Below are 26,821 nucleotides of genomic sequence, written 5' to 3'. Positions count from 1 at the left end.
GGACACAATACAGTAAAAATAATTGTATCCTTTCAACATGTTCTTTTTGACACTGACTTGATTTCAAACTCCTCCTCATGTTATTAAACTCTGTCTCCGTAATTATAAACAAAATATGAAACTTCTAATCCTAGAATTCTTGTCAAGTAAGTTCATTTCTAGCATGCAAAGCTGAACAAAATGAAATTATAGTGGGAGGTTTTGTAGCAGTCATTGCTTGTGCAGCTTTGCATCCATTAAGCTCGTGGCCCTGTAAAACTGCCCCACACTTCCCTTAGCTGGGCAGAACACGTTCCCCATTATGCTTCCATCTGAATTCCTGCCATTTAAGGTACACAAACGTGTGTGTTTAGGAAAACAGACTGTTTAACGTTATGTATCCCCAAAGTCTTTGAGCTGAAACATCAACACTTCAGTTTTCTCTTAAAGCCAGATGTTTGGAAACTTTGCTTTATAAACACCTTCACATTAGAAAACAAGTTTGGAGGCAAATGGGCTGGAATTAGTAACTATACTATAGGCTGTGTAAGTCCTGATCATTCCAACACCTGCTAATTAAAGGGTGTATTAAGCATCCTCCCAAATATAGGATTAGGGGAGTATTAAATTAGAACTGCACTTACAGAAGTCAAGCACTTTGTCACCATTTTAACACTTTACAGTCCCTGCTTTTCAAAGTTAAAAATAACTAAAAATTGCCCAGGCAATCACCCTATTTTAAAATCAATAAAGCTGCACCCTGTACTCGTGGGCATGCATTTGAAACACAAAAGCAGCCTCATGCACTTCCCTGCACTTTTAACACACTTCTAAAATAGACAGCAAAGTGGTACAAACACTTGTATGCTTTGCATACATTATATTATGCCAATAAATATTGACATAAGTTCAAATGACTAAAACTTTCATCAGTTTGAGTCAACTAAGTTTAATCAAGATCTGCACATCTGAAGGACAGCAGCCATAAATGTTCCTAAACATTTCTAAAAATATACTGTAACATCTCTCTGCCTTCCTCCCTTTCCCCTGAATGGCAGATAGTTAAAAGCAATTAACAAGCCACACAATGCCAACTGGTAAAGATTAAAATGAAAAGAACATAAGGAAAAAAAAAATAATGAAATAAATCATGGATATGCTGCCCATACAATCACTAAGCACCCCTTGAGAACACTAGCCCAAATAGCTGAAATAAATAAATAAAATCAATAGATCAGTGGAACAAAAAGCTCATCTTGTCTTCTGTCCATTCACAGAACAACAGTGCATTTGTGTTGGGACAAAGATAGATTTTGGGTCCTATGTACTTTTGCTCCACAGACCCATTCTTCTTCAATTAATTAACAATGGAGCCATTTTCACACCCTTTTTTTTGTCATCCAGTCTCAGTGTTATTTGTGAAAACACTTTTATTCTGAACAAGAAAAAGGAAGGAAGCAAACACTACCCTATGTTATTAGAAAGGATGCTCTACTCCCTTGGAACCTTTCTAGTAAGAATCCCCAAATTATCCAGCACATCTAACACAGCAAATAACTACTCTGAACAGTTTCAGTCACTCCTTTTAGAACAATTCAGTTCTTCAGCTGAGAACAACTGCACAAAATGAAGTTTTTGGCAGTGGTTAATTCTCCCAGGACAAGCAGAAACCTTGGGGCAGTGCTGGAAAACACCAAGGGGGGCTTTGGGGCTTTGCTGATTTTTGGCTTTGTTTTATTTTTTAATTTGCACTCAAAAAGACAACAATTTATCAAGCTCCCAGGTCTCCACAGTAAGGCAACCTTTGAAACCCCTTGGGAACTGATTTTATTAGATTAAGAAAAAACTTTAAATGAGCTGTAACAAAAATATTTCACTTCTCCATTGACCCTCCTGCTTGGGGCTCTGCTCTGTGCAGCCTCTCAGAGCCCTCAAGGATCTCTGGGGAAAACTCAGCACCATCCAAGAGCTTCCTAAGCTTCACAAACTTCAACTACTGTCTCTAACACCAATTAAATAGAATAGAAATTTGTTTTTAATTACTTGCATCTAAATAATGGTGGTGGCTACCACAGGATAACATGAAATAATCTGCTCCCCTACCAGGGATATGCTGGTGGTGTGAAAACACAATTAATTACCATCATCTGTAAGCCAGTACTATCAGAGCCTTGCTCTACATTTTAATTCTTCATTTTTTACTTTGAGCTGTCACTTCAAGTATTTACTATAATACTATAAATAACGATTTCCTACAATAAGGAAGATAAAATTCATCCAGCAGATCTCCATAAGCACTGGAAGGAAAAACCAAGAAACCTTTTATGCCCTGTCAACTTATTTAATGCAATATTCTCTTTCGAAAGAAAGCAAAACTCAAGTTTTAACACAGACTTAGCTAAAGCAGAATGGACAGCAGAGAAATTCACCAGCATACACACATTTTATTTCAGAGTCACGTAGTCACGAACCTGGACACTAAAAATAACTCAGCCCACATCCCAATTTAGCCCATTCTGAAAACTTTGTAGCTGCACAATTCCCATTTCTTCTCCCCCTTTCCACCCTTTCTCCTTGCCTCCAGAGGTTACCATCTTCCCCCAGCACAATGAAGGCAGTACCTCATGTCACACAAACAAATGCTGACCTCAGCATCTGAGGGTCTAATTTTAGCCACCATTCTCTAGGACAAAAATACATTGGTTGATGAAAATCTTCTAGGCTGCATAAAAAAAAAAAAAAAATTACCAAAAGCTTAGAAAACGAGACTCGAAGGAGGAATTGAGGGGTATTTTTGGTGGTGGTTGATTGGGGTTTTTAGAGAAGCCTATGAAGAGACATTAAGGAGATGTTGGAAGGTTGTTGCAAAAAAAATAAATCTACAAAACAAGCACAACTACAACAAAAAATAAATAAGAATCTCATTCTTTAGGAAGAAAAGCTTAGGTGAAACACTAACAGAATTTCAGTGGGATGACCACTAAAGAAAGAACATATATTCTTATACACGCTCACCAAGGCAGAGAGATGCATGGGTGTATCAAGGGAGACCCTTGGCTCACCTCCTACAGGTTTTAAAAGTTAACACAAATATAACTGAACCTGTATTACAATAAAGGGATGGACTACACAATCCATGATTCCACTTTTCCCTCCTGGCTCCAAATCACTCACCTCTACAGGATTCTGGGACTCTCATTCCCATCCAAGTACTGATGCTGAACTTTTTGCAAACTAGACTGTGCTTAACATCAGGGTTGAGGATAAATAATAGGACCTCATTAATATATTCTGTTCATTAATTATACCTTTACTTGGAGACTCGGTACAGTCAGCAGCTAAACAAACTCAAAGAAAATAATCATTCATAATAATGAATATCATCTAGATTATATGTAACACTTCAGAGGAGTGTACTGTGCTACCTCTGTCAAATTAATGAGGTCTTAGTTAAACCAGGCCTCATTAAAGTATCTCCCATTAAACCTTTCCTGGAAAACTGGAGAGAAAACATCTCTTGTGTAGATTAAGTGGCTTGTCAGCCAGCTCCTACTGTAAAGGCCACAAGTGAAATATGGCAGAGCCAGGAAAAGCAGGAGCTCCAAGCTTTCAGAACAAGTAAATTCCACTTGACAATATTGCCTAATTAGAGCTAATATAATCAGCAAAACAGCAAAAATAAGAGCAGCTGGATTTGGAGTTAAATGAGAGATCCAACACTCCAAGTGTTGCCATCTTCAATAAAAGTGTGCAGAGATTAAATGAACCAGTTTCAGAGACTCACACTTTGGTGACAGATTTGACTTTTCTGTGGGGTACAAGAACTTCAATATTTTGTCCAACATCTGAACTGGCCTGGCTGTGAACAGCTTCACATAGGGACTGTGTCAGGAAAAGTGAATTATCTTCAGAAATATGTGTCCACCTGTCCCATCACAGCACTGCACAGTGTCCACACCTCTGAATATTCAAATTAACTCACTTTTGGGAATTGCCACAAAGAGACAAAGACAAAATTCAGAAGTACAAGGTGTTAATTAGTGTTTGAGGACCATCCACAATTATTAAATCAACGAAACTGAAGCTGATGGAGCAGCATTACATCAATTTATTTGCTTGATAGAAGCCATAAAAGTATTCTTAATTCCATACATTCTTACTAGAAAGGACTAATGAGTTTGTAGAACTATAATTGGAAAATTCTGAAATGGGAATTTTGACCTCATTTCTCATACGAAGGAAAAAATTAAAGACATATGAATTGTGGGATTATATTATTCTCCCTTAAAAAAAACCCAAAAAACAAACAACAACAACAAAAAAATGAAACCAAAAACCAAAAAACCAAAAACACAAGAAAGCCACCCAAACAAAATCCACAGCTCTTTTGTCTCTGCATTTCACAATTTACAGTTCTCACTTTAACTGCCAGTGGTTGCTATGGAGTCCCCAAATGAGCCTTCAACTAAGATTTAGTGTAAGTCAGAAATAAGCAGGGAATTTATGACTATGCTGAGTCATGAATTAGACTTGGTAAATTTCCACCAGCTACCATCATTCAGAAGATGGTTTGCCTCAGGTTTATTAACATGATCCTGAATAAATCTTTTTAGCAGCTCCTTTTGACAGAAACAGGCAAGTTACCTCCAGTAACTCTAAAACCATCCACTAGCACAGAACTGACAAATTTAACAAACTCTGCCTCTTACTCTTGGGTTCTTAAGGTAGAATTTTAGCTCACATTTTTAAATCTTAAACAAATTAGCAAAATCATATTTATTAAAAAAAAATTATAGTTAAGTTGTCCCAAATTAAGAAGATTCCTGTAACAAGTAAAAGGTTCTTACACACATAAAACACATCCCTGCTGATGGGCAAATGTAAGTAGTTAATGCCACATTAATCACATTTCTATGTTTATTCCTCACAACATTTGAACTGGGAATCCTGAATATACAGAATATGGTTGGGTTTTTTACAGATCACATGAAAATAACTTGATCCAAACCAAGTTTATTTTCTCAAGGTGTAATACTGAGAAAGAGACTTGTTGAACTCAGAGGTCAGCTGAGACCCACAGAACAAACATCATCTGCCCTGATAAAAGCCTAGAAATAATAATATCAAACATAAATATACATATTACTTCAATTTCATTTCTGCTTCAAACTTCAGGCATCTTAAACTCCATAAACAAATAAAAAGAAACATGGATTTCTAATACTGGGAACATAAACATTTCCAACACTAGAAAAATAAATCCCCAGGGACATGTTCACTTCTCTCCCAAGGGAGTTGAACTGACAGAAAAAGTAAATCCCCATTGAAAATATTTTACCAGAAGTGAAGTGAAGCAAAAAGTCATGGCTGGGGTCTGTGTCTGTTTCTAGAAGAAAAATGGGATTGCAGAAAAATGCTGCCTCAACACCTGTACTGAGGAAAAACTGTAATAATTTACCAATTATACACAAGAAAAAACAACAGCTTAGGGAAAAAATAAAGAAGCATTTGAGTAATTGCATTGATAATCTGCTATGAAAACATGGAAATACACATGGAAATTGATATTCTGTTTTAAACAATTACATTTTCAGTGGAAATCCCTGTCAGCATTCAGTTATGGCTGTTGCTATCCAGAATGGAGAATCTCTGTATTCCTGCTTGCTGATGCTCATAATAATGTGATTTTCACAACCTCCCTACAAGTGTCTTGAAGAAAAAGAAAACCTAGAAAATGGCCTCAAACACTTTGTAAGAAGCTGTTAAAAGTAAAGCAGAAAAGCTTTTAAATATTTATCACTAGTGTGACACCAAGAACTAAAGAACTAATAATTTTTCACCCATGTTGTTTTTATTCTGTCCCACATTCTCACAGTTGTTTATTCCAACATGTTCATTTCCATTTACATGGCACAGGCTTTCAGATAAGGAAAGGTGAAAGGAAAAAGCTTATATGGAAGGAAGAAACAAAAGGAAAAGAGATTAAAAAAAAAAGTTGTGATTCTACAATCATCAATAGAGCACCTGCCTTTTCACATCCAAAATCCAGACATCCCTCCTGGTCAAAACACATGGAGAGAGATAAGGACTTTCTGCACCAGATACACCTTGAAGGAACATTAAAGCAGTTTGATTTTCAGAAGCATTTAACACATGTACATCAAGACAATCATGCAAAATCCTTTTGGAAGTTTTGATCACTCTAAAAGACTTCTCAAAATCCCTTTGGGTTTTAATGCCCAAAACTCCACTAGAATTCAGAGTCTCAGGCACTAACCCAACCCATTAGAAGGAGCAGCTGGGGTAAGGCCAGAGCTCTGAAGAAATTAATGTTCAATTTTAGCTGCTGCTGCTCATGTAGAAGAGGATCCCAGGGAAGTCCAGGAATGGAAGGAAGGTAGAAGTAGGATAAAAATGATGTTAATAAGACACACACAAAAGTAGGGATTACCTCCCCACTTGAGTAACTTTTCATTCTCAGGACTTTACTATATGTTTTTGTCTTTATTATTTGCTGTTTGTTTCTAATGGTCCCGCCAAAAAAAGCAAAACCACTGTGTTGCCAAAACTTCCATTGCTTTCTTAGAGTAAAGAATGATTTTACAATGCAGATACTTCATTTCTTTATTATCAAATGGTGCTGCAACAACTTGACACTCTTTAACAAGACAGACTTTTCAGGACATTTTGTTGGCTCTTTATGACCTGCTTACATAAAAAGTTGTTTTGTACTAATTGCAATTAAGATTTACTTCTATAAACGTGCAAAATTAATCCTGGAAAAGCCATTAGTTTCAGGGCAACTCCAGTCCTCCAAACTCCTCCCAGCTAATCCTATTTTCCCATTTTAAGGTAAATAGTAATACCAGTGAGAAAATGAGGCTGAATAAAAAGATGACACACGGAGGTATAAAAGCACCAGCTCTTTTTGTGTGGAACTGGTGACATATTTAGCAAAGCTTTTTGCTGTTCAGAACCATAACAAGGACGTGCTTACACCCCCAGAATCACAGTGGATCACATTAAGGCACGTCAGGTTAAATCTCCTTCCCTCACAAATTTCCCTTTACGCAGCAAATCTGAGCTTACTGAAAACATTAACTAAATTCCATGGTGAGACATGGTGAAAGAGGCTGGGCAGGGGAAGATGAGCCAGGCTCCTGTGGATCTTGTGGACCTGGACATGCAGGCTACCACTGGATGCATTTCACTGCTGCACGAGGAGTGATGCTGAAATTCCTGAAAGCAGCCAAAGAAATTGGCTCTCAAGTGCCATAAAATTCCAGGGGCACCGCTTACAACCACAGTCAGTCCGAGGTATTTAGTTTAAGAATGATTAATCACAGTTGAATCAGCCTTTTGTTTCTTTTCTGACATTTCAGAGACCTTTCTAGTATTCCATCTATCTGAAGTCTGGCCATGACTTGATACCAAAGGAGACTGCTTGAAATAATTCCATTTACTTTGGCCTGCATACAAGTCTGGATAAAGGTTTCAGTCAAAACACCTCTTCACATCATAGAATGGTCTTAAAATGGCACACAGAGATAACACAGCACGAAGACATTAAATCTGCTGTGCACTTCAAAGTGCTCTCAGAGTTATTTACCAGCATCAGTGGGGTGGCCTCCAGGGGAAGCACATCCTTGACCAAAACAAGGACTGAGCCACGCTCCAAATGCAGTGTTTGCATGCAAACACCAGCACTGAAAAAGCCTCACAAAACCCAGAATAAAGGAAACTCACATAGAAGATGTCAACAATTCTATGTTGAAATAGAAATCCTTTTCCATTTCAACATAGAAATCCTTCTACGGATTTCAACAATCCATAGAAATCCTTCCCAGGATTCTGGGAAATTCTTCCCAGAACAAAAACTTAGAGGAGAAAGGGATTTAAGGTCAACAGAGACCAAATGGCTAATGCAAGGCAGTAAATACGCTTATTTTTATACCAGAAACCCAACCTCAAAATCTATTTAATGTCACCCACCACAAGACTCAAAATCAGTATCAAAGGACTGCAATGGAAAGAACAGAATGGACCTTAGAGTTCAGAAGTGATCAGAAAATATGAATTTAGTAATGTAGAGCCACAGAGTGAATTTTTTTACTTGAGGGATGCAGAATAAAACAGACAGAATATCAATCTGGGAAGAAAATTCAAGGATCTCTGAAGCACTTTTCTGACATGGCTGCTTTCTAAAGGTGCTTCTTTTATTTCTGTAATTTCATAAATATGCTTGTAAATTACTGCATTTAACTGAAAACACTGACAGACAGGACTTAAACACATTGAGAATCAACCCTGAGACCAACCTCATTTCCAAGTAAAATACTTTCTTATGCTTAAAACTTTATCACACACTCCAAAATGCATTAGGAAAAAGACTTTTCATCATATGACTTGTGGACAGTTTTCCAGGAGACTGTTTTCCAATGTGAGAACTACCACATCTAACAGAGCCTGAGGTTTCCCACAAGGTCGTGAATTTCTTCAGAGAACCATTTAAATCTTGTATTACCCTAACCTACCCAGAAAAAATGGAACAAAGCCATTGCTTAAGGTTTTTCACTGGATTTTTCCATATTAACGTAACAGGACTACAGGAATCCTTTTGTCTCAAGTTAATGTAGATTTTATTTTACCAGTTTGTAAATATTAACCCATACATGGGAACAAATCTGACAGAGGCTGGGAACTAAAAGATAGCCAAATATTGCAGTGGAGTCCCTTCCCCCAACTTAAAGTAATTTCACTGGGACTCCACTGCCCTGAAATCACATTGCAATCAATGCTGGCTGCTTGGGAACAAAAGGAATGGGAACAGTGAGTCAAAAGGGAGCTCTATTTTAAAAACCTCTAATTATGTCTCATCCATGGGTTAGATGATACTCTAACCATTCATCTTCCTGCCTGAGAATCCAGAACTCTCCAACTCTGTTACTGTACCACAGGAATCCCAGCTCTGGGATCTGCTTCCAGGACTTTCAGGCTTCCATTTTTCCAGTGGATTACACATCATTCATACACCAAATTGTACCAGGTGTGGAAAGAGAATCCTTCAGATGAAATGGCCTCACACTGACCCCCAATAACAATTCCCCAAACCCTGTGCCTTCAGTATAAGTGCTTGTGTTCTCCTGAGACAATTCCCATACAGAGAAGTGCTCCTGTGCTCAGCCTCCATTTCTCAACATCCCAGGACAAATAATTTGCAAAGAAAATGACAAGGAAAAGGCTGGAAACCCAGTGGATAGCTTTCCAGCTCCTCCTCTTTCTTTCCTTCATTTCATTTCCTTACCTGACACCAGTAACATCAGACACCCACAGCCTGTCACTCTTCCACAGGAATATCATTAAGGGAAGGGAGCCTCTAACATCTCTCTTAAACTGCAATAAAGCAAAATCTTCCACATGAAATGCCTCTAAATCAACCAGGCATTACTGAAATTACTTAATCTGCAAAGTCAGTACTTCCCCACCCTACTTCACCACTCCCAATCACTTCACAAGAGCAGCAGCATTATCCAGATGCATTTCAGAGGTTTGGTTGATAATTTGGTTCTGGTGTTCTATTTCAGTGAGGGAAAAGTGGAACTATAGAATTAATGTCAACCTGATTTGCAATTCCATTACTTTTGTCTACTTGTGAAACAAATACATTTAGGAAAAGAAATATAAAATAGAACAAAGGTCCTTGCAATTCAATTATTAGATTACTGCTGTCCCAGCAGAGAGCATTATGTGTGTTCTAATCTCACATGTACAGGCTTTTCTTCTTATCCTCCCCAGTCCCTGCTCCAGCTTTAATTACCTAACACACTGACATATGCAGGTTTCTGGAAGACTAAAATGTGTATTCTACCAAATCACAGCCATATCAAATAGTCATTAATTCTCAGCAAGGGAAGCAAGAGAGCTTCTCTGAAGGAAACAAGCAGTAAAATACTCCCACTACAATTTAATCAATTTCCATTATTTAAGAATGAAATCTAGAAGCATTGTGGGAGTGTTGTATTCTTGATGCAATCATTTTCAAATTGCAGCACAGGCTCAACAAAACATAATAATAAATAATACAGATGTGGAATGGCTCCTCTAATGCAATGCCTCAGGTGTGACCTTTATTTAATCCATGTACACAAAGTTTTAGTAAGACTTTTTTTTGTTTAGTAAAGCACTACAAGCAGCTGAACCCCAAGTTTCTTAGCCATGATATCTTTTAGAAATGGGATTTTTTTTTTTTTTGCTATTATTGCCAGATTTGTTTCTTAAGTGACCTGGTAAATGACATCCATTCCTTTTACAAGTCCTGAACCATGAAGGTTGTAGAAGAGAAAAGGGATGTTAAATTGCAGTGTCTCAACATTAACAAATTTTTCAGTATCTCCAAAGAGTAGAGGACGTAATCAAAACCTTTGGTTCAAGGTGGTGATGTGACAGCCTTTATGATGATTCAGATGACAGAGGGCAGATTTTTTCAACTCACCCATCTTCTTGCATCAAACATAACATTCTAACATTCTCTTTGTTTGGCCAGCACACAGACATGAAAATCCAAGTTGGCAAAGGGGACACAAACAAACACATCATCTAACAAAACAGAGGGATTTGTTATTTTCAGAAGATTGAATCATCATGGTCACCCATTGCATTGGCCATAAAAGATGAAATTCTTTCACAACCATCACTTTAATGAGCCTCACAATTCTTGGCTATTTTAAAAGCAGCTGAAAACTGCAGATTTTTAGCACATTTTGAGAGGGGGAATAAAGGAAATTAAAGCACTTTGCCTCCTTCCTAGATTTTGTGAACTTTTTCTCTTTCCTTATTATTAACAGATCAAAATGGTTATGTGTAAGTGTTCAGCAAACTGCTATCAATGTTCAGTACTCTGAAATTGTATCAATAGTATCTAAAAGCTTAAAGATATGCTTCAATATGCTTAAAGAGAAAAGGTACCACATTCACAAGATGTAAAGCCACAAGAAAGACACTCTTAGGCACTGAGGTCTGAACAAAGGTGAAGCCAGCAGGGCTTCCAAAGCAGCCAGAGTGGTTTCTGTAAATGTTCCATGGATTCTCCTGATCCTCTCCTCCAAATCTGCTCTGGCTCAAGATCTCTGCTCACCAAAGTTCTCACTGGTTTCATGGAGCAAGTCCCCAGCCTCTAACAAAAAATAAAGAGTAAAACCCAGCCAAGCCCCAGAAGACATCTTATCACTGCCTGGAGTCACTAAGCAACAGTTACAAATATGCCAACCTCAAAAAGGGAGAATTTTAGGGTATTGGAAGAGATCCTGTAAATACAAGATAGCCAGGTAACCAAAGGACAAATAATTATCTGACAGCCTTGAAAACCTCTCTTAAGCCAAGATATAATAAATAGCACATGCAGCTAAATTGGGGGAAAAAAAATAAATAACTAAGCCAAGTTAAATAGTAACCAGCATTCAAATTTAACCATATAAAATCCACATTAAAATCCACATTAAAATCCACATTAAAATCCAAAATGACAATTACAAAATATTATATTACTATGAACACTGTCAAAAGCTTTGAATAACAGCACACAAAGGAAATAAGTGAAAACACACTTTACCTTGTATCTCATTTTGGGGCATGAATGAATGTAGAAACCCATATAATAAAAACAGAGATCGGGAGCTTTTACATAAAGCTGTCTAGTAAAAGCAATTTCCCTGTGAGGGGAAAGAAAAGACTAATTACATTTGAATACAATTCTTAAAAGTCATTTTACCACTTCATATTGAAACATTTTACAGCTACCTGGCTCTTAATCTATATAAAGGACTAGACTTCAATAAAATAAAAATGAGGATCTTAAACTGCAAACTAATGTCTTCAAAAATCCCAAACATGATAAACTGAAAATTATTACTTAACAAACAAATCACCAAAATGCACAACACCATGTCAGGCTTAAAAGTACTTTAAAAATTTTGTGTTCTGGTCTGCCAACTGCCTGATTTGAAATCTAAATAAAAATTACTAAGACACTCTGTTTAATATATTTTTTGCCAATATATGTGTACACTGGAATTCTACAGAACCCTACCAGTATTTGGGAATTCTACTGGTTAACATGTCTGAGGAAAACATCAGAGTGTTTTTTAAAAATAAACTTCAAGGATAAGCCTCTTGCTTGTTCCATCATTTATGCTCCAGCAATTTGCATGTAAAAACATCCATCTTTATGCAACAAAATGTATTTTTACCCATCCCATGTTTGTCAGTATGATTTTCTCATTTATTCTGAAAGAAAAATGTCAATGTATTCCAAAAAAAGTATGCTTTTTATTTTACTGGCACAAGAAAAGTGCTGTTACTACAAAGTCTCAGCCAGTGCTTCCTCTATAATGATCATTTTTGCAGCATTTCTATCTGTGCAGATAACTTCTGTAACAAATTTGATAAAAAATGGCTGCTGGTTCTTACTGTTGTCAGAGGGATAAGATGTCCCTGCTCACTGCAGGGGAGTTGGAATAGATGATCTTTAAAAGGCCTCTTCCAACACAAACTATTCTCTGATCCAAGATATGAGTACATTCATAGAGGAAGCATCTACAAACACTGCAGGTAATTTATCCCTTAAAATTAAATTAGTATTACTCAGTATTTCTTGATATTTTTTTTCCCCCCTTTGGCAAGACTGGCCTTTCCAAACAGCTTCTTCTGGCCTTGTTCTCTACTTACATGCCTACATTTTTCATATGATCTTCAAATCCCATCCTTTCTACAACTCAGCAGCAACAATTCTCAGAGTGGCATGAAGTGGAAGTGACAGCAGTGCAGTCCAACCCCCTCAGAGTAAAATTGGCAACAGCTTTGAAGGTATCAGATTCCTTTGCAGCTTCCTAAGTCCTCCCTAACTCAATTTTTTTTTCCCCTTTTTGAAAGAAGAACGAGGTTGGCTCCCTCCAGGACTGTTGGGAACTCATTTTTATTGCCTTAAATGCTGCAGAATTTACAAGCTGCTTTTTCACAAGTTGAGCCATTTGTGCATGGTGCAGTGAAAAAGATTTAAATTTATTATGTAGAAAAATAAAAATAATGTAAAGAATTCATAAGCATGGATTATGCCAGTCTATTATTACATAAAGTAATGTGATATGTACAAATACTAAAAAATAGTTCTTAGGAGGACTTAGGATTTTATATGTCCATCTTGCAAGAAGAAGGATTAGTCTAATTTCAAGTATCTAACATTTGTAATGGAATAGTTCTAAAGATCTAGAGCACTAAGAGAAAAAAAGATCAATTCTAAGTCATAGGAGTTCTGATGTTTTTCCATATTTGTTAATTCTGATTAATTCTACAAAATTGTCAGATCCTACTCAAAATCCAATCCAATTCCAATTAGACCTCTGAGATATTAAATTGCACATGGTTTATTAGTTATAGCAAAGGTTTATGAACTAAGTGTGGTAAGGAGCTCCCTAAATGTGGTGTTTGTGCTTCACACAGCTCAAGTTGTGCCATTTACCCACCCTGGAGGGGGACACTGAACAAGAGCTGAGAAGCTGCCTCTCAACAGGAGGCCCTGGAGAAAGGAGAAAGCTGGATCTCACAATTCCAGGGCTCCTTTTGCACCTGACAGAGTGCAGTGCAAATCTCCACAGGTGAAAAGATTCATGCTACAGCTTCTCAGACTCAGACTTGTAAATAGACACGTTTGGCGTGAGGCTCAAACCCAGCTGCTTCATGAGCACCTCCCTGGGACACCACATTTGTCTGTGGCAATCTTATTTCATATTAACAGAGAATCAAAAAAGGTAAGAAAAAAAAAATAGTTATACAAGTATTTCCACTCATTTAGGGTTTGTTCTTTTTTTTTTTCCACTTAAAATAACAATGGAATCATAAAATTGCCTACAGAAGAAAAGCAGTAACTTGCAATTTCACATGCAGGTTTTATTCACAGTGAAAAGCAATACCCACAACTCCTACTGTTTTGCAAGGCCATGTTGGATAGTTAATTTAAGGCCTTAAAATTCATAGGACTACTCTCTCCATCAGGCTTTCTGAAGAGAAAGATAATGAGATTAACATACCTGGAAAATATACTTAGTGCTGGTACAGCAGGAGAGCACTAATTCAGAAGACGCTTTTTAGGTACTCTTATTTATGACCTCAATGTGCATAAAACTATAAAAGTGATTAATTTCATCTGGTGACTGGGCTAAGAAAAAGGTCATAGGAAAAATTATTCCTATTCAGACAAAAAAAGGGGCTTTTCCTGCTGAAACTAAGCAATATTAAATTATTTTCAGGGTCAATAAAAACGAGGCATTTTCTGTGTGTTTTTATTAACCTGTGTAAGTCTTTAGCTAACTAGAAAGATACATCCCTAGTCAAGAATGACAATTAAAATCTTACTTGGAAGGCAACCAACCCCACAACTACTTTGCTAAAGGTAGTGTTACTATAGACTAAAAATAAAACCCCAAGTTTAGAAACAAGTATCAATTTCTACTATTCGTCCAACCAGATAATGAAAACATTCTCTTACCTTAACGCAGAGTAGACTCCCAAAGATAAGAAAGAAAAGTCTGGGTCGTAGTACAGATAGACTGAGGACACACAGTAGGGCAGGATATCAATTACTCCAACAGCAATTATCTTCCCATCCAGCCAGTATTGCTGGTGGAAGGAGCCATAGCCACATTCCGGCCCGTTTGGGGCATGCTCTGCCTAAGCAAGAACAAGAGAGGGATTAACTCCCTGACAGACTTTCAGTATGAAAACAATTTTAAAGAGAATTTCAACATGTAAGTAAATACTGTAAAAAATTTTGCTGGCCATCTGTATTTAGAAAAAGGGAAAAAGGCATTTGAAAGGCAGGGAAAACACTGTTAGTGGATCTTTTGGGTATAACTCACATATCACACATCCCAAATGTGAATTTGAAATAGCCTCTGCCATCAAGCACTTATGGTACTGACAGGACAAATCAACAGGATTCATCAAGTTATTAATGAATTATCACATGCAAACCTGGTGCCTCCAACACTCCCTGTCACAGCAGGGACCCTCCAGACCCTCTCCTCCACATCCCCAAGCACTGGAAGCACTTTAGCCACACAAACTGAGCTCCTCAAAGTGGCAATTAAATTTACTTCAGAGGACCACTTCTGAAAAAACCTGAGCAGCTTATTCTTTATGTGATGTTTACTCTCTATAACTAACAAAACACCTTTTATCCAAAAACCTGAAACTGTGTGGCAACAAAATCTGTGGAACCTCTTGGTTGTCAGCCCACATCAGAGCAAATCAAGGGACTGGCTATTGCTGTGTGCTGTGGTTTCGGATGTGCACTCAAGTTTGACTCTGGATGAGGTAAAGCACCTCGAGCCAGAAACTGATGCTTGAAGTTAAGAAGAAAATGATCTCCCTAATTTAAACTGTATTACACAACCAACTCTGGCATTTCATTTTCTCCCACGTCAAGTTTACTTTAATCCTGAATTCCACTGTGCTCAACTTAATTATCCATCTAGTCATGTTTTTCACTGCATTGCCAGGTCTTCAGAAAGCTGCTTCTCACTCAATAAATCTGACAATATTGCCTGCTATTACCAACTGTTTTGCATTACAACAGCAGAAGGTGGGTTTAATCAAGTATTTTGATACAGTAGCCCAGACTGAAGAGATGATAGGCAGGAGAAGTTAATCTAATTGGTACCACATGTGTCAAAAGAAATCAACCACGTGAACAAAAAATCATTTCAACTGGCTTACCCAACCAGCAAGTTCCTAAAGAAAGGCCACATAACAATATGTTTGAATTTTTATATAGATATATACCATAAAACTAAATGTGGAGCTATGAATACTCTAAAAGTGAAATGATAAAACGTTTGAGAGCTCCACCTGCAGTATATGAGGACATTAAACTCAGATATAGTACATTAAACTGGGTTTCTCTTCTTCAGGTAAAGCCCACCTAGCCAACAGTTTCATTATTGGTTTCATTCAGTATCATCAGTCAAATGAAATCACATGGTCAGTGGTAACATTTTTAAGCAGGGACCCAGTCAAGTAAAAGATGTTCTCTAAGGATTTCTCAGCACAGGTTAAGTTCCCTTCCCAGAGTGCAGTCAGTGAGAGAAAAATGAAACATCTCAAAGCCATGGGGAAATGTGGTTGGTAATAGAACACAGACTTGCTTAAATAAGTTTCAGTTTAAACAGATTTTCTTTCTTTGTTAAAAATTCATCATATAGGATTTAATGAATGTTAAAGGAGATAGTCTAAGCCACCATGGAAAAGATTTTCACTCAAAGCCAAGTCTTCTGAAGTTAAACAAATGCTGTGTCTGTGTATGACTCCAAACCTCCAAAGAGCAGCATGGATTTGGTCACTGGACCTCTGCAAACTGCAGCATTGACATCAGTTAAAACTTTTGGTAAAATACAATCTGCAGTTATTTCACTAATGCAATTACAGTGAAATGTCATGAACATAAGAGAGTCTATGTTCTGGAACAAACATAGTGAGCACAGCACTGATTTCAGGTAAAACAGGCAGGGATCTCTGTTACATTAAGCAAATAACTTTTTAAAAAGAGTAAGATTTCCCTCCACCTTCAAAAATTCTCATACAATGTAATCCTTTGTAATGCTTGTCAGTATTACATTTTCTCCCATTTCTCAATGAATACTTGGCTCTTTAACTCGATTTCCTGTGCACTATCCAGGCAATTTAACCTGAAACAGGTCTAGAATAGGAAACATTTTCCTGAAGCAGGCTGCAGCATTTCACACTCCTGACATCTCCCCTGGCACCGTGTTTGTCAAGGGTGATGTAAAATACACCGGTGACATCAGGGGAACAAGCCCCACCAGAAAGGGCTCGTCTTCTCCACCCAAAATTATACACTAGCCCTGGAATCATTCCAGAAGGACCTAAGTATTTAAAATTAACAGTTTAGAGTTCTATTTCAAAACAATGAATTATTATAATCTGATGATATTGAAAAAAAATCCAGGACAAAATGGAAACTACAATTTCCTCTCCAATGTTTACAGTGTCATGCAGAGAAAAATACAACATATTCCATCACATGTTAATTCTACCTGTCTTCACATCCTGCTAGCTAATGATTCCATGAACACGTTTGATTACTTATATTTTACAACCCATTATTAAAATTTAAATATTTAACAGAACTGATACTATATAGTGCCAATTAGTACCTCAGTGTACTAACTACTTATAATTGAACTTCAGTGATGGTGACAACACTCGAATTTCTTCAAAGGACATCGGTCAATCTTTAATATTAACTGGTATTTTGCTTATTATAATTACCAAAAACGGGTCCTGGCTGTACAATACATGATTATTTTTCTCTGTGAGGTTTCATGAAGTTTCTTATTTTCTGCTTTTCCATTTTACACTCTGCAGTGCATGGAGGGAAGATGAAGATATTAAATTTACGCTATCAAAGAAAGAAAAAAAAAAAAAAGCCAGGAAACCCTTGAGTTCTCTACTCCAGTGGAAATTATTTGCCAAATAAGCAAAGTGATTAATTCCAGCAGTTCCTTTCCCAATGGCACACACACAAATCTGCCATATGGTAGATTTCTATGTCTTGGGTAGCAACACATTTCCTTTCCAGATCTCTGTCCTACTTTCATTAGGGATTAGTAGGACACTCTTAACAGAGCCACATTCTGTGCCTGACTGGAAAATCTAGAGTTTGAGCTGGTTCAAATGTGAGTCAAGTACCACCTTCTAAGAAGGTGATCCTGGGAATTACAGGCTTGCAATGGTCTCACTTATTAGATCTCCTGCAAATTAAAGCCTATCAATAAAAAGAATGCGAAGCAGAGGCTGATGTGCTTTTTGAAGAGCAAAGATCAAGATTCACAAACATCTTTCACTCCTTTAGAATCCAAAGCATCTCAGCACGGTTCATAGGAGAACAAATGATCATTTGCATAACAGAAAACAGATCACTTTCCATCCTGCTGGATTCTCCAGACTGGTAGGTGAATCAGTGAAGGCTGAATGATGCTGCAGCAAACCAGGATGATGATTTTAAGTATTCAGGATGGTTGAAAAAAAACCTGAAAGTAAATAGCTCCAGAAACATCCCATAATACTGAGTGATCCAGAAAGCAGATACCAAATGTTCATAAACCCATGGAGCATAAACACAGGCTGGAAAACATAGTGCTGTAGGCACACCCAAAACAATGGGCATAAATCACCAGCTCTTTCAAAGAGATTATTTTGACAAGAGTTTTATAAAATTGTCAGTTCAGTGCTTAACATCAGTCAAGATGAAAAAAAAAAGTCTAAGCAGCAATTAGAGAATAATTTGAGAACAAAACAAAGTTATCCCTTGACTGCATAACAGCATGGCCCATCTGAGTGCTGAGGCTCCTTCCAGCTGCTTTCTCAGGACAGGATGGAGCAGCTCTGGCAGGACAAACACTGAGATGACCATCAGCAATGCTGACACAACTGGCCCATGACATCCCCCTCACTCACTGAGCACCAAAAATAAGGAATCACCCTGAACAGTCTGGATTTCCCTTGGAACTTTCTTCCAGGAATTTTCCCACCCTGGCAGGAGCAGGGTCCCAGCCTGCAGTGCTCTGGCTGAGTCCTGCAGGCTGTTCCCCTGTACTGAGCCATTACCACCATTCCATATCTACCTGTGGTAAAGTGAAAAATGGTTAAATGCAGCCTCTAAAATGAAAGGATGAATAAGAAACCACCTCAAACAATTCACTTTACATTATGCTGCTTACTGCTAGAAAACTGCCTAGTTTTCTGCTACTTCATACTGTATCCTTTCTTTAAAGCATTCATTTTTTCTGCCAGAGCCCATAGCCAAAACAGAAACTAAACTGAATAATAAGAAGAGGAAATAAAAAAGACAGGAAGAGTTTGGGTGTTCATACTATTTGCAGCTAATGATAACATTAAAAACTCCAAAAATTACAAACTAAAAACAAGTAAGGTTTAAATTTTATTTTAAATTATTTTTGTTCAAAAGAGTAAACAGACTACACACTGCTAGATTTGCTTGTGGCAACTGTTTCAGAATAAAGAATTTCAAGAATCCCTTGGCCTCTGATATATAACCCCTTTTATTTAACTTCATCTAATTGAAGACATCTGTAGTGGTGCCACACAAAATTTAATCCAAGCTTCAAAATGTCAATAAAAAGTGTCTGTAAGAAACAATATGGGTATAAACCTAGCAGGGTAGTGTGCATCAACATCTACATAGCCATACAAAATTAAGAATATAATGGCAGTCTGCTGCACGAGTTGACGAGGTGATAAAAGCCCTTTTCCTATAAAGTCTAATGAGCTCTATTACTCTTCAGCTTTCAGGAATGCAAAGGCCAGTGGACTCAACAGAGAAAAGCAACAAACTCTCCACACATGGATTCACTCAAACTGCCACATATCAAATTACCAGTGTAATTACTATAACCTGACAATTTCATTACAGTCACGCCGTCCTGAACCCTTTAGGACTAAAAAGAAAGACACTGCAAGGAATCCATGGCAGTTTGTTCACTTGAAATGAAGGAACAGCATCTCTCCTCAACTTTTACCTCAGATTGTAGTCAAATACAAGTTTAGCAAATTATTTAGGAATACAGTCTTTTCATAAAGTTGAATCAAAACCCACAAAAGACAGGGCTTTTTGTGCTTCTATTTTTTAATGCATGAAATTCAGTGGTAGCTTATTACCCAGCAAAGGAGTCCTCAGGCTCCTTTGGAAACACAGCAGAATCTTCCTTACCAGTTGGTGGAGATGGGAATTCTGTGCCAGCCACCTCCACCACCTCTAACAATGGCTGTCTGTCTACAGAGAGCATAGAGGACACTGATACATTCATTAAACAAAATAAATTCAATACATTCATTTCCAAACTCCCACCCTGAATGAGCACATACCTCCAGAGGGGAATCACAGAGGAATCGTGTGAACTGCATCGAGGTGGAGTGAGCAGTAACACGTGCCCAAGAAAACAGCCCAAATATGCAAAGCAGAAAAAGAAAGAAAACTATCAGCAGTGTGTTAGGATACATTCATAGTCAAATACACTCTTTCAAATCCATATCTTTGAAAAGCAACATCAGACTTTGCTTATGAAAATTCATTTAAACCCTTAAACTCTCACATTTGGTTTAGAAGTACAAACAGACACAATAATTAACTATGCAAAGTATTTTCTATAAAACAGAAGATGGTTTTTAAAAAGGTGATGTGAGAGAATTATCACCCTGTAATAGAGGTTTGCTTCTGTACCCTTTATTTTAAATTACACATTACCCCTCCTTTGTGAATCCCTGCAACAGAGAGTCTTTTCCCACTCTTCCACTGGTACCTCCCCTACCACCCAAGGGTTTGGGGCCCTCATACATCTTAACAGAAATTAATTACTTTACATTCAAAATTAAAAGCAAGCTCATTTTAAGTTTAAAGAAGAGGAAAGAAAAAGAAGAGAAAGAAAAATCAACCTCCTGAAAGTGCAAGCATTTCAAACCTGAATTTTTGACTTAATACAAACTGATGTGCTGCCAATAACAACCCAAAAAGGCAATGTTTAATGATCTGGAGCTTATCCAAGGTTCTTAGAGAAATAAAATACAATACTTGCTTACTCACTATCATTTACTTATTTGATACAAATACTTCCTTATCGGTGGAGTCCACATTAAACACATTGCAGAGTTCTGATTTGTATTTAACCCCAAATATTCCCTTGTTAAACAACTACTTTAATACACAGTTTAATTCCCCCCTCTTGTAATGGCTGGGTGATTTAGTAAGACAGCAATTCCCACACTACAAAGTAATAGTAAATAGGAAATTTTAATTAAACATTAGATAAAAATAATACATACAGACACCTACAAAAACCTGACTGTTGGCAAGATTTTGTTGTCAAGAATTCCATTAAATTCTGAGATCAATTAAAGGGGAACACAAAAATCTGGGGTGATTGCTTGTCAGCCATCTCATTTCTCCCAGGGAAGAGGAAGAGAGGAAGGCAGACAGCAAGAGAAAGTGCCAACAGTATCAGCTGCTGCCTTATCTTGCTCATCTTGTCCTGCTGATCTATGGATTGATGGGAAGGAAACCTTTGGACACAAACTTTATGGAAGAACACTGAATTTCTAAATTGTGATGGTGAAGGCAAGGGATTGTGCATTTCCTATTATTTACCGTTTCAGATCTAGTCACTATCACTTTAAATTACTCAGAGTTTGGAAGAACAAATGACTGTGGTATCTTAAATTAATTGTAGAATTATTTTGGTCTGGTGGATAAGGAAAATAACACAAATAATATTTAAAGAAAAAGAAAGATAATTAAGATTTTGATTTATTGAGTTATTTTCCTGAAATAAAAATACAGAGTTACAAATTCCTACACTATGAGTGCATCTGTCCCTACAGCCAGTGGTTTTAGAAAGTGTAGGTTTCAGAAAAAATAAACCATGTGTTATTAATTTTCATGTCAGAAGACCCCCAATAGTTCTTAATCTGTAATTTTAGCTGTATGGTGCAGACTAAACCCTATGGTGAGAAACCTGAGCCCATGACACTTTTCAAATAGTTTTATCAATTCTCCAGGCCCTGCTGCCCAATCCCTTGGCTCTGAGGGTGAAGGGGGACTTTTCAAGTGTACCTAAGCATAACTTCTGCTGTTCCAGCTGCTAGGAAAAAAAAAAATCTTAACTGCACCTGAATTTGTATCACAATCTTGAGGGAAAAAAAACAACACTGCAAGTCTTGTTATAAATTATTTCACTATTTATAATACCCAATAAAGTTGAGGGGGTTAGATAATTTCCTTAAACTAGTCTATCCATTTATGTAAAAAGAAGAAACCACTAGATTCAATTTCTAAATTAACAAACTCATCTAATATGGCAAGATTGTTATGAACACAATTAAAAATTATTCAATAAACTATGAAAGAAATACAGCCAAAAGATGATGTTGCATGTTAAATAACTCAGTATGGCACACATGCACAATTCAAATTCCTTACACAACACCATTCTTTTCTAATTTTAATTTCCAACTGATTTACATAAACTTTTAAAAGCTAGATAATATATAAAAAATTCACGACATTTTTACTTTGGTGTAAACTAATTACAGCTGCCAGAAAGAATCATCTCAACAACAGGGAGTAAGTTGAAACATAATTAATAAACCTAAGAGAAGAAACACATCACTGAGAATGAAATCAAAGAGAGAAAAAAGGCAGAAAAATAAAAGGCAGTTTGGGTCCAACCCAAAGCTTCTTGCTGGGGCAAGAGCACGTGCAGAGCTTTAAAAAGAGGTAAAAAACCAGAGTGTTAACACTGCTCCCTTTTATACAGGGGGAAGAGATTCAGGTGCTGAACTGGAATGGCTTTCACCTGGCAGCTCAGGGCTTTCTGGAAGGGAAGGCTCCTGATGCCACAGGAGGACACCACGTCCTTCTCAGGAAACCTTCCAGGTGTCACCAGCAGGAACTGCACAATTATCTGAGCTAGCCCACAAAAAGGCACCACAAAAAGCATTCATTTATCATTTCCCCTTTGACAGTATTAAGAGTTTGTTCTCATTTACAATTCTCTGTCAAGGGAAGCTGAGTACTTGTCCTTTTCCTTGGGCTACAGAAGGGTGAGAAATGTATATGGGATTTGAGCCATCCTTTTTGTTTTTTAAAATCCAATCCTTGAATGGGATTAAAATAAACCAAGGAGTTTGGTCATGAAGTTTTTTGTTTTATTTTTCATAGAGGTCCACGTCTCATACTAAAATGAAAAATAATGATGATAAAACATAAAACCTGTAAATCCAATGTGTCACCTCTCTGCTGTCATATTTGAATTGAAATAATCTTCCTTATCCAAAACAGATAAGATATTAATATTAATAAATATAATATGTACAGTGAAAATGTAAAAATGAGCCTGACTTTTAGTAAGGTGAGGAGACACTGCTAAGAACCCCTCCCAAGAAAAATGAACAAAATTCTTTACCTTTCTGTATAAATCAGGAAAATTAGACAAAATTGGTATTTTTACAGGAAAAAATGGTGCCAACCTGCCTTAAACTGGGCAATAAACTAGAGTTCAGCAGAGAAACCAAAGACTTATCCTGGGAGGCTCTACTTAGCATTTTCAACAATTGCTTAAAAAATACAGGAATGCTAGAACAATAGAGTTTCAGAGATATCCACAGGTCTGAAGGTGAAGGAAGAGTCTTCAAAACACAGCAAAAAGGATTTAAAGTTTACAAAGGAAAGAGGGATTTAAAGTTTAACTGCATGTCTCAAATGTAGTTTTCAGTGCAAGAATGGGACTAATGAAATAATTGCTGATACATTTCAGTTCCAATACCAATTCCTTTATGGAGTGATAAAAGTCACTGTGGATTTCTTGCTCAGAAGAAACTTCTCAATATGCTGGAGGTTTATCAGTCTTACAGTAAAGATTATTTAATTTTATATGGATTTACACAGACAATGCATGTGTGTATAAACTGAGATGCAAAAAGAATCTGAACAAAAATGATATGACTGTAGACAAGTCACTTAATTGTCTGCATGCCTAATTTTTTTGGGTCTTACAGGCATTTTATGATAAAATCCATGAATCCACAGCACTGCAGTCACAAGGGCCACAAAGCTGATATAGAAACATTCCTTCTAAGTCTTTGAGTCACAGCTACCAGGATGTGAAATCCAAGTTTCACTGCAGTGAGATGCTCTGCCATGGCTTCCAGGAGCTGTATAAAAATGTATAGAAGGCTAAAAATAACCACAAAGGCTACTGATTTTTAAGCATTCTCTCACAGGAATATAAGAGAGGAAACTTGGAGAGACCTTAAAGTTTGCAACTGGCTGCTGATACCAGTTTGGAACTGATCAGAACGTGCTCCTTGGCATTTCCCAGACTACTCACTCAGTTTTCTCTATTAGTTCAAGTGGATTCCTGGGAAGCAATTAAAAAAATAAAGGCGAGGTGAAAGAAAAACCCCACTCTACGCATTTCAGTAATTTTTTGCACCTTTTCAAACAGTGTATCTTTTGTGTGTCCTGAAATTCTTTTCTTCCAAGACAAATATTTAGCTAAGCACAAAGCAAAGAGAGGGTCCAGCTACTTTCACAGGGGGAACAGACAGATACTGTTTTTCTACAAGTTTGTCATTATGAAACCCTTGTGAAAAGTTAAATAAAACGTTTGCTTCAGGAGGTCTAAACATCAATAAACCATTCACTCTTGCTCTCTCTGGAAACTACTGTAGAATTTTTATGATCTTTTATGGAAATGTTTTCTAGCTTGTGTAGCTGCCACATAGCTTGTTTCAGTTACACTTCAGCTGTGTTTCTTAAAGACAAAGACTGCTGTAAATAGACTTGAGGATTCTGACACTGGGTCAGAGATGTGATGCCTCTGATGAGATGATACTTCATTAAAAACTGCTAAAGACACCCTCTATTCTATCCAAATCACTCATTGATTATTTCATTGGATCAAAAATTTCCTTCTTGGCATGAAAAGGCAAAAAAATGTATTTGTTTCACTTAAAATCTTTGATCCAGACCTCCACAGTTCCACACCTGTATCTATCATTCCATCTGCTTCATCTAAAACACAAGAGATTCAGGTGGCAAAATGTTCTGAACTATCTGTCTCCAGGTACACCAAAAATCATCCTGAAGCTGGGTAGAGTTGGATCACAGCACCTTCCAGGTGATTTGTATTCTGCAAGGCCCTCCCTGCATTTCTTACCCACAAACAGCGATTTTTTTCTACTGAGCAAGAGTTAAAATATTTGCAGGTAAAGACTGCTCTTAGCAAAGCACAGAAAAGCCATTACACAGCTTCCATAAATCCAATGGAAATGGATCATCCAAAGAGCCAAATCTTGGGATTATACAAGACACAAGTTCATCCTTCTTAGTCTCAGATCATCCTTCCCTATATTAATCTACACATTTTCTCCCAGAAATATAACCAAATGCTATTAAAAGTTCCTTGATTTTAAAAACAGACTCCAAATCCATATTTATCTATTTCTCTGTGCATGAATTATTACAACAAAGCTCTATCAGCATTTATTATTTTTCTTATGCAAAGTGGGAAAAAAAAGGTGGACAAATCCTCAGCCACATGATTTGTTTGCATGATTATTTTACTGTTGATACGCTGCTCAGCTCCATAATTTATGCTCCAACTGATCTTTCACTGTTTCTACAGGGAACCAATGTTTTTTCAGTATAAGAATACTCAGCTTACTCTCATCTCTCTGTTCATTAGAGGTCTCCATGTCTCAGTTTTTCTAAGATTTTCTAAGATTTTAATTTCTTTTCCTTATAGGTTGACCCATTTCACAAAATAAATATAACCACCACTAAGCCAGGAAATAACCTAAACAAATAAATCCTTGCAATTAATTACATTTGTGGGGGTTTTGTATGTTACAGACCCAGTTCCTGGGTTACATGATTACATCTTCCACTGCTTTAAAAACAACCCAACAAACAAGAAAACAACAAAACAAAAAAAGTCATTGAAGAACAGCTCTGTTATACTGGGAATGGGATATGGTGACCATCATTTTGGACCTGACATAAAGATCCACACAAAGCATTTTTATAAAGGGTCAGAAGAAATGCAAAGAATGGGACAAACATTAATCCAGATTGTTTCAGTAGCTTCCAAAAATGAGCAGCTTGGGAACCTGGCTATTTTAAGAGCAACCTTGGATAAACTTCTCAAGTAGACAGGGATACAAGTATCTTCCTATTTTCCATTATTTTACCTTAACTAGTCTATAGTTATTTATAACTGAACTTAACAATCTGTTCGGGTTCCCCCCAATCTTATTTTCTCCAACAACTATAATAAGAATACATATATTCCTCAAACAGATGCCCATGCATTTACACAGTGGCTTAATAAAGTTTTATACTCCCACAGAGAAAAACTGAAAAATCAATTCTTCCTCAACACTATATAAGAGCAAGTATTCTAAAGACACTTTCAATAAGAAAATTGTCTGCTATGTTTTTTCCTCAGGACACCAATTCCATACGATACAAACATGCTGCCATAAACATCCAGAATCCACTCCACTCCAAAGCAGAGACAACCAGGTCAGTTTTGAACTGAATTCCTGCAACAAGTGATCAAAAGTTCTTCAGAGGTGTGAGAGGATTTCCAGGGTAAATTCAACTTCTACCAGACAAACTAATTAAAAAATCTCATCATGAATATTTTAAGACTATGCAGAACATAGTTGTGGTTTTTATACCAAGATAAAAATCAATTTGATTTTTTTTCTCTTGCAAGCTAAATTGGTTTTAATTCCAGGAGCAAGGAAATACTTCAAACTGTTCCTAGAATATTAACATATCTGGCAGAGAGACAACATATTTCTGCCTTACCTAATCCTCTCCCTGCCAGTGAAAGAGAAACAGAAGATTGTGGTGATGCTCCATAGAAAGAAAAGTTTCATCACAAGTCTGGAACTTGGAAAAAGTTGATTTCACAATGAAGTTTCCACTTTGCTTTTTATTAGAACAAACAGAAGTCATTGCCTCACTCAGGAATCAGTACTGCATCACCAAAATGCGCTGCAGGATTCTCCCCAGAAAAATCTCCAATTATTTTAATGAACACACTGTAATTAGTGCTGTCCAATCTTCAGCAGGGAAGCAGAAGAAGGAAAGGAGGAAAAGACGAAATTTTAAATTTAAATTTAAAAGAATCAATTTAAAATTAAATTTAATTTTAAAAAGACTCAGCATCCTGAAGGGCACCGAAAC

At 37.0% G+C, this 26,821-nt stretch overlaps 1 protein-coding gene across 11 annotated transcripts in view; it reads right to left on the bottom strand.

Annotated features, from left to right (window-relative positions):
- Window positions 1-26,821, bottom strand: part of ATE1 (arginyltransferase 1) — a 68,810-nt gene that overhangs the window by 30,706 nt on the left and 11,283 nt on the right. For all 11 annotated transcript variants that reach the window (XM_086900308.1, XM_086900309.1, XM_086900310.1 and 8 more), the window contains 3 exons: window positions 19,936-19,968; window positions 14,519-14,700; window positions 11,588-11,687 (listed from right to left, as the gene is read on the bottom strand). In XM_086900308.1, the coding sequence (XP_086756434.1) occupies window positions 11,588-11,687; window positions 14,519-14,700; window positions 19,936-19,968 (315 nt within the window). The remainder of the gene's footprint in view (window positions 1-11,587; window positions 11,688-14,518; window positions 14,701-19,935; window positions 19,969-26,821) is intronic.

The sequence above is a fragment of the Cyanistes caeruleus genome, chromosome 8 (assembly GCF_971803275.1).
Source record: "Cyanistes caeruleus chromosome 8, bCyaCae1.hap1.1, whole genome shotgun sequence".
Lineage (NCBI taxonomy): Eukaryota > Metazoa > Chordata > Aves > Passeriformes > Paridae > Cyanistes > Cyanistes caeruleus.
Note: the sequence above shows the minus strand (reverse complement) of the source record. Positions and strands in the feature narration are given on the sequence as shown.